The following is an 8,146-nucleotide window of genomic DNA, read 5'->3' on the forward strand; positions in this document are numbered from 1 at the left end:
TAGTTTATGTTTTACAATGTCTGAACTATGCTGCTCAATGGGCTTACAAGCCAGCAGCTTTTACTTAGTTTATGTAGATTATAGGTTAATTGTCATATTATATGACCATAGGTTTGGTAGGGTCTCTTAGCTGAACAGGGCCTCTAAATGTGTTTTGCCTGGGATCTTGGCACAAGGGATTATAACATTTTATCCTGTGTATTTCTGAATTGTGTGTGTTCAAAGTCTCATTTAGCTTTTTGTTCCACTGTCGTCTATTTGATCAAATTAAAGACTCATCATTAATCCACAATGTTGCTCTGACATGTGTCTTCATCACTAAAACATGAGCTTTGGAGTTTATTTTGAAGCAGCAGCACAGACTAATTACTGAGATCATTGTGTCACTTTAACCTGATGTGTCGATGAATGAATGAATGATGGTCTTACAGCGCCCCCTGCTGGACACAAACTAGAAACAAAGATCTGTTGAGCTTCAAGGTACATTTATTCATTCATTCATCTTCTGTAACTGCTTATTCCTGTGAAGGGTCGCAGGGTCTGCTGGAGCCTATCCCAGCTGTCATTGGGCGAGAGGCGGGGTACACCCCGGACAGGTCGCCAGTCTATCACAGGGCTCCTTCAAGGTACAATAACTATAAAATAAATCGTAGAAAAAAAGTACATTTTAATAAATGCTGAAACACAGATGATTCCCCCCAAAAATAATAATAATTCACAATTCTGAAAGTCACCCCAAAAAGGTCAGGAACTTTAAGGTTCTTGTTGACTTGACTATTTCCTCTTTATGCTGCTGTTTACTTTAATTCCACCGTATTTCAGAGGAGAATATTTCACCTTTTAAAAGATACAAAAACAAATATGAATCCAAAACATGTACTTTATTAAAAGAGTGATTTTCATTAATTTCTGGATCATTTCTTAAACAATAAAAATACATTAAAACTGAATAAATACAGTATTCTTATAGGATTGTTTTCCATTTATATTTCATACGGAGGACAGGAAGGAAATGGAAGGCAGAGAAGGCAGTGGAGTCTTGCCTGAGGCAGAAGGAACTGGAGGGGACCTTGGCAACAGGGAGAGCAGGCTTGGGCTACTTCCCAAAGACCCAGGTCAGCAAGGTCCAGGGCAAGGAAAGACACCAGCTACTCCAGGATGAGATCCGAGCATGGACCAAGTGGGTAGTACGTTGCAGCGCAAAATCACCTAGGCAAACATCATGCAGGCGGACTTCCATCGCATCTGGTTCCTTGTGCAGGCTGTCTACGACGCGCTTCCAGCAAACCTCCATGTCTGGGCGAAGAGCGAAACACCTTCCTGCCCCCTTAGCTCTATAAGAGGCTCCTTGGAACATCTTCTCAGCAGCTGCCCAAAAGCCCTGGCGGATGGTTGCTATAGTTGGCGCCATGACGAGGTGCTCAAAGCAGTCGCTGGGAGCGTAGCCTCAGCCATCAGCACCAATAAGCGCCATAATGCGCCAGAAAAGACCACCCCCTTCATCAAAGCTGGAGAGAAACCCAGAGCACGCCCACAGACAACAAAAGGCCTCCACACAGCCCCAGACTGGCAGCTTCAGGTTGACCTGGGAAAACAGCTGAGGTTCCCCCAGCATATCGCAACCACATCCCTCCAGCCAGACATGATCATCACCTCCGAGGTCACAAAACACCTAATTATGCTGGAACTAACAGTGCCTTGGGAAGATCGGATGGAGGAAGCCAACGAAAGGAAACGCGCCAAGTAACTGGTGGAGTAGTGCAGGGGCAGGGGCTGGAGGACATTTTATGAGCCCATAGAAGTTGGCAGTAGGGGCTTTGCAGAACGCTCACTTTGCAAAGTACTCGGCCGCTTGGGCGTTACAGGGGCGGCCAAGAAGAGAGCCATCCATTCCGCCACCGAAGCTGCAGAAAGAGCCACGAGGTGGCTGTGAATCAAGAGGGCTGATCCGTGGGTTGCTACTGGGACGCAAGTCAGGGCCTGATCAGCCCCTGCTGGGTCGCCTGGGCAAGGGTGTCTGTTGCAAGACCCGAATCACCCAGACAGACACGTTTTATATTCCAAATGAGTATGCTTTACACAGGTAAACCACATAAATGATTAATGTAAAAGTTAGAAAAAGATTCTCATAATCAAGCACACAGACCTGCAGTCAGTTTGATTTAAAGCCACAAAACATGGAGAAGAAACAACAGGTTTTAATGATGAAATTAAACAATGAATTTGATTAAACTGTGTTAAAATCATCTGGTGGGTTTAAAAACACGGACAGTATGTATCAACTACTGACCAGGACGACCAGGGGGAACTGACCTTTAAGGGATCTTGTAGTGCAGACCATCTCCTTCATATCAACGTTATTATTTACTTTATTAAAAGAGTGAAAAATCTATTTACTTTCTTGATTTGACGAACAGACATTAATTTCTGGATCGTTCCTTAAACGATGAAAATACACTAAAACTGAACAACAACGAAGACCAGCTTGGACTAACTGATTTATAGGATTGTTTTCCATTCCATTGTTTCCATTTTCCAATATTTTTATATTAATTTTGTCCTAAATAAAAGCTTAAACTCTGTAGATGTTTCCCAACAATGTTAACAATAGATCAACTATAATCCACTTAAGCCAACTACAACAAACTCCTGTTAAACAAGAGGACAAGAACTAAACTTCATTTGGATATGTGTTCAAATGTCTAAAATAAAGGTGAACTGTGGCAGTTCAACGGTTGAAACAATAAAAAGCACACATTAGACATTAAAGCTCAGTCCATCCAGCTCCTCTGCTCAACATCTGGAGCTGCAGCAGCTGTTACCAGGTGAACTTACTGACTAGTCGCCTTAGATCTGATCAAGTAGCGTCAGTCATTACAGTGAACAAACCTGGAAGCAGCAGAAATGAATATTTAGTAGTGTAGCAGTGTAGTGTAGAGGCTCATTGTGTAAAATGTCTGTCCTTCATTGATCACCCTGAATAAATGTGTCAGTCCAATGGCTCCAAGACACAGAATGGAAACACTTCTTCAGCAGATCTTTCATCTGGAAAGCTTCTGCTCAGCTGAAGGAATGGTTCAAAGTATTTCAGCTTCCAGTTTCTAGAGTATCATTTAATCCTGCAGTCCATAGTTCAGAGTCTGAGTCTTTTCACCTCTTTTTGTTTCAGTTTGTCCATGACATGAATTTCTCCAGGTCAATTGATACAAACACGGGATTGATCAGATTGATCAGAGTGAATTCATTCTTCATTCGACAGAAGCAGAAGACTGTTGTTGAGTTGTTGATTTTCACCATTCGGAGGAGGTGGTGTTCCATCTTGAGGTATCATGGCTCTGGTAAATGAAAATGGAAAAATATCAGCATCAAAACTAATATTGACGATAAAGAACAACTTCATCACATCAATCACGATTCTTTCGTGTGTTTTTCTGTTTTCTCCTCATTTCAGTGAGTTGAATGTTTTCATATCATGGATGTAGTTGAAATCTGTGTCCAGTCAGTCTGACACTCACACTGTGACTGAAATCATCTTTGTAGCTGAGACAGTGGTTCATTGAAAGCTGGCGTTTTGTTTGTTGATCTAAAGAGAAATGTTAAGAACACAAATCATCAATAGAAACAACACAATAAATTAAATCAAAGTTGAGGCAGAATGTCATTTTACCTTTTTTCTTTTTATAGTATATGCCACCTACTACTGCTGTAATCACTGCTGCAATCACTCCACCTATGATGATTCCAAGTAGGTCTGAATTGTCTGAAATAGAAAAAACAGTTAACAATGTCTCTGGATGCCTCAGTATAGTTATTGAAGGTCACACATGGAATGGTCTTAAGATTCAAGGTTAACTTTACCTTCTATCCTCACTAAGGTGTCAGTTCTTAGTGTCTCCTCATCATCTCTGAGTTGACATGTGTACATTCCCTCCTGATTTGAAGACAAGTCCTGTAGTGTGAGGCTGCCTGACTCTGATACATCCTTCACCTGCTGCCTCCACTCCTCTGACACTGTGGAGGAGACATCAGTCCTGGTCCTGTTCAGGATGATCTGTCTGTGGTTGAATCTCCAGACGAGGCTGAAGCTTGTTAGAGGAGTGTTGGAGTCAGAGCAGGAGATTGTTGTTTCAGTGTCTGACACAATGATAGAAGCTGAAATAATAAGACAAAAATAATAAGACAAAAATAAGAATAAAAGCTGTCCCTCCTTCTCCAGACTTTCATAACATCCCTCCATCAGATTTATTGGTTTAGTTGTCAGATTAGATATACAGTATTACTCACGTAGTCGTCTAAAAGTAGCTCTCCTCTTGTTTCTCTGAGTGCTGATGGTGCAGCTGTAGACCAGATCATTGTCACTGTCTGAAAGTATCAGAGAACTGCTGATGTTGTAAAGCTGCTGTTCAGTCTGCTGGACTGTGGTTGTGGTATTGAAGGTCTCTTTGGATGGAGGTCTGGTGGACCAGGTGAGTTCAGGTTCAAGGTAGATCCAGTTAGAGCTGCAGGTGATCCTGTTTCCTACCTGATCAATGTTGACTTCATGGACTGGAACTGGGAAGTGGGGAGAAAAAAGGAAAATTATTTTTAGAGCCATTTAAGGTACCTTCTGTGATGATTCCACAAGTTTTTATTATGGATGTTATTTAAGATAAGATAACATGTGATAATATTATCTTTAAATCCTCAAATTTTTGTTGCAGCAGGTAAGGACAGTGCAATGTAAAAGAAAACATTAAATAAATAAAAAAAAAAAAAGGAAATTAAAAACAACACAATAGTTATACATATGTGGTCTACTGGGAGCAGGCTTGGTTGTTTAGCCTCACAGCAGCAGGAAGGATGGACCTGTGGTAATACTCCTTCACACAGCAAAGGTGATGCAGTCGGCGGCTGAAGACGCTGCCCAGTGCTGTTATAGCACCATGGATGGGGTGGGACTGGTTTTCCATCCGCCCACTTTGGTTGCATCCTCTGATCACCCACCACCTCCACAAGGCACAAGGGGGCAGCCCAGAACAAAAGTAGCCTTCTTCACCAGTCTGTTGTCTGCTGCTGCTCCAGAGGACTCCCTGCACTCAGAAGGACCTAAGTGTCCTAAGCAGCTAGAGTCTGCTCTGGCCTTTTTTATAAAGTGCCCTAGCTTGGTCAGACCAGTCCACTTTTTTTGTTCAGGGTCATTTCTTAATTAAACTAATTGCTATTATTTTCATTCTTTTATGTCGATTGTTTCAGTTGTTCTTATTGTGATGTTTTATTTATTGGTGGATAATGACATCTGGGAGTAGGTCCCTTTTAAGACATGAACATTAATGTCATGTGTGAATCTGTTTCTCATACCGTCCACTTTCAGGTTGATGAATGACTCCTTGTTTCCACTGAAGGTGCTGGTGTAGCACCGGTATCTTCCTTCATCCTGAACCTTCAGTCCTGTCAGCTGCAGTGAGGCGTTTCCTCCGGAGATCTGCTCCTTGAACAGTGATGTCCTGTCTCTGAAGTTCTGGTCCTGGTGTTCAAGATGGTCTTGTTTGTCATAGAATGTATGGACAGGAAGTTCTCCTGCTCTCAGTTGATGCCAGTGGATGACTACTTCAGGGCCAACTGTGAAACTGCATGGTAAGATGCATCTTTCCATGAAAACACAGGACACCTCAGTGTCTCCTACATATTAAGAGACAGACAAGGTTCAGTTCAGGGAAGATTAAATAACAGTTTTCAGACCTTTTTAAAGATACCTGCAAGAAGATGAACACACCCAATGATGAACTTTTTCACTGAAACGTAAAGATATGTCATTTTGTTGCTCTACTGTAGTTGGATGTAGTAATGAGGAAGACATTGATATGGTTTCATTCAGCGCAAGTTTTAAAAAGTAGGAACAATGTGTTGGTGTGTGTGGAATGTGCCCTGACAGGTTTCATTGGATTCAAGTTAAATCTTAAAGCTCAGTCTCAGTTTCTTCTTTAGAGCAAAACTATTATTGTCGACTCTTTCTCATCATTTATTGCTTATGTTTGATTCTCAAACACTTTATTTCTTAATTTTAACTCTAAATGTGTCTTCATTCATTTTGTTTCCTTTGGTTCGTTAGTTTTCTCTGAGCAACTATGATACTATGACACTATGATAACACATTCTACAGACATTAAACAAATCTGTGACTTATATTTAGATCTGACAAAGGTGATATGTAATGTGAACGGCTCACTCACCTCCTATTGAAGGAGTCCACAGAAAAGAAAAGACCTCTAAAAACACAACGAACTTGATCCCAGTCATCGTTAAGTCCGGTTTCATCTGAAGGCTGTCAGAGCAGTGGCAAAGAGAAGTGATCAGCTGACCTGAGTGTTGTGTAACAAATCAAGCATCTGTCATTAGGAAATGTTTTACATACTTGAGTGTGACGCTCCTGTAAATCAGCATACTTTCACAGTATGCATTTAAATGAACAGTGACCTTCAAGATCACCAAAGAGACATACGCCAAGGAATAAAGGTTAGGTTAAATAATTTATTCTGTCTCCTTCTGCTGTCTAATAACATGATCAGAATGCAATTTAAACTCCAATAAGTGTGTGTTTGGATTGCTGATAAAAAAGTTTGTGGGCTAATGTGTTTGTACTTCCAGTAAACCTTATTTCCTGGTTCAGTGTACACATCATCAAGAAAACATAGACATTGTTTTCTTTTTTTTTATTAGTTCAGCTGATTTATAACCGTTTGTCCTCTAAAATACAAAACATTTTATAACCCATGAATGGATTCACTAATCAAAATGAATTTCATTACAGATGAATATAAAGAGATTGGTCAGTAATAAATAAAATAAATACATAAAACTCTATACAGCTTAGTACACACAAAACATGCAGTTAAATCAAATACATCCATCATAAAAAAAAAATGAACAGAATTTGTTCCTTCATTATATCTGAAAAAATAAGTTGCCTGAAGGTCTGATCCAAAAAGGATAAGCAGGTGCATCTAATATTATGTTATTTAATGTTCCATCATGTTGTCTGTATTTACTGTATGTTCCTGGATATGTATCTCAGTCTGTTCTAAGTACAGTTTATCTGTGATCTCTGGACATTGTCACCTTGCTACAGACGTGTAGAAGTGGAATCTCATGTTGTAACAGACTTTCATCATGAAGAAGTCAAGTCAGTAGTTTAATGTCTATTTGCTGGCAGAGGAGCTAGACTGGAGTGAATAATGTGACCATCAGCAGTTAGGGGCTGTAATGTAAATCTATTTTGTGAACTCTGTGAAAGACCAGAGTGTTCTGCTTTCTTATTTCTCGACAGAAATTTCCAGTACACTGGAGAGCTGAGGCTGCAAGTGTGCATGTTTTTTTTTTGGTTGTTTTTTTCAGAGCATGCCTACATGAATCAGGTAAACTAAAGGTTTTCATATAGTGCAAATAATTAGGCTCAACAGTGCCGCTTAATCAAACAGAAGTCTGAATGGATGCAGTACATGTAATAGATGGAGATCAGTACATGCTGCTGTCGCTGGAGCTTCTCAGATTTGAAGATACGTCTCGGTTATTACAATGAACAAACCTGACAGCCCCATGATGACTGCTACCAAAATATGTGTAAAAATATATAGTAGCATAGCAGCAGTTGTAGTGCAGAGCTTTAGTGCTACAGAGCTGTATATTTAATTGAAATACCCCCCTGGTTTACTGGTCACTCCTGATCTGTTGTGTTTTAAGTGATGCAAAATAGATGTTAGCATGCAAATGATGTCAGCGTGTTGTTGTTAGGTGATTGTGTAGATTTATTTTATATAATTAATTGTGAAGGTACGACATTAACACACATGGGTCTTTATAAAAGTAACCTGGCATTCTTGACCAACATCAGGCAGCAGATCGAGACAGAATAACATATTATCTGCTCACGCTTGCTTCGCTTAACTTCTGTTGTATCAATTGAAATAAATTAAAGAAACAGCCAGTCAGCATTTGGTTCTCTTATCTGTAACAAGATTATTTTCATTGTTTCTCAGACGATGTTTTTTTTTTTTTTTTCCTGGTTCTACACAAACAGTCAGTGCCTCCTCTTTAATTCCTAGATGGGCTGTGCAGATTAAATTCCACACAGTGAAGAGTCAGTGTGTTACTATGTATAAAAGTATGTGGA

The 8,146-nt window shown here is 40.1% G+C and overlaps 1 protein-coding gene across 1 annotated transcript; it reads right to left on the reverse strand.

Annotated features, from left to right (window-relative positions):
* Nucleotides 1-975: 975 nt before the first annotated feature.
* LOC311503619 (CD276 antigen-like) lies at nt 976-6,411 on the reverse strand. The gene is made up of 7 exons (XM_084566443.1): nt 6,210-6,411; nt 5,338-5,658; nt 4,285-4,551; nt 3,859-4,152; nt 3,668-3,760; nt 3,516-3,583; nt 976-3,335 (listed from the first exon to the last, which is right to left on the reverse strand). The coding sequence occupies exons 1-7, from the start codon at nt 6,292-6,294 to the stop codon at nt 3,291-3,293; spliced, it is 1,173 nt and encodes a 390-aa protein (XP_084422569.1). The 5' UTR covers nt 6,295-6,411; the 3' UTR covers nt 976-3,290.
* Nucleotides 6,412-8,146: the final 1,735 nt, after the last annotated feature.

This window comes from Chelon labrosus (genome assembly GCF_963514085.1).
Source record: "Chelon labrosus genome assembly, chromosome: 18".
NCBI lineage: Eukaryota > Metazoa > Chordata > Actinopteri > Mugiliformes > Mugilidae > Chelon > Chelon labrosus.

Bases quoted from the DNA above. Each gene is read 5' to 3' on its own strand.
- LOC311503619 (XM_084566443.1), bottom strand. From the start codon at position 6,294: ATGAAACCGGACTTAACGATGACTGGGATCAAGTTCGTTGTGTTTTTA. The intron at 4,153-4,284 runs GTGAGTAATACT...TTATTATTTCAG, and splicing joins AGCTACTTTTAGACGACTAC to CTTCTATCATTGTGTCAGAC. The intron at 3,584-3,667 runs GTAAAATGACAT...ATTTCTCTTTAG, and splicing joins ATACTATAAAAAGAAAAAAG to ATCAACAAACAAAACGCCAG.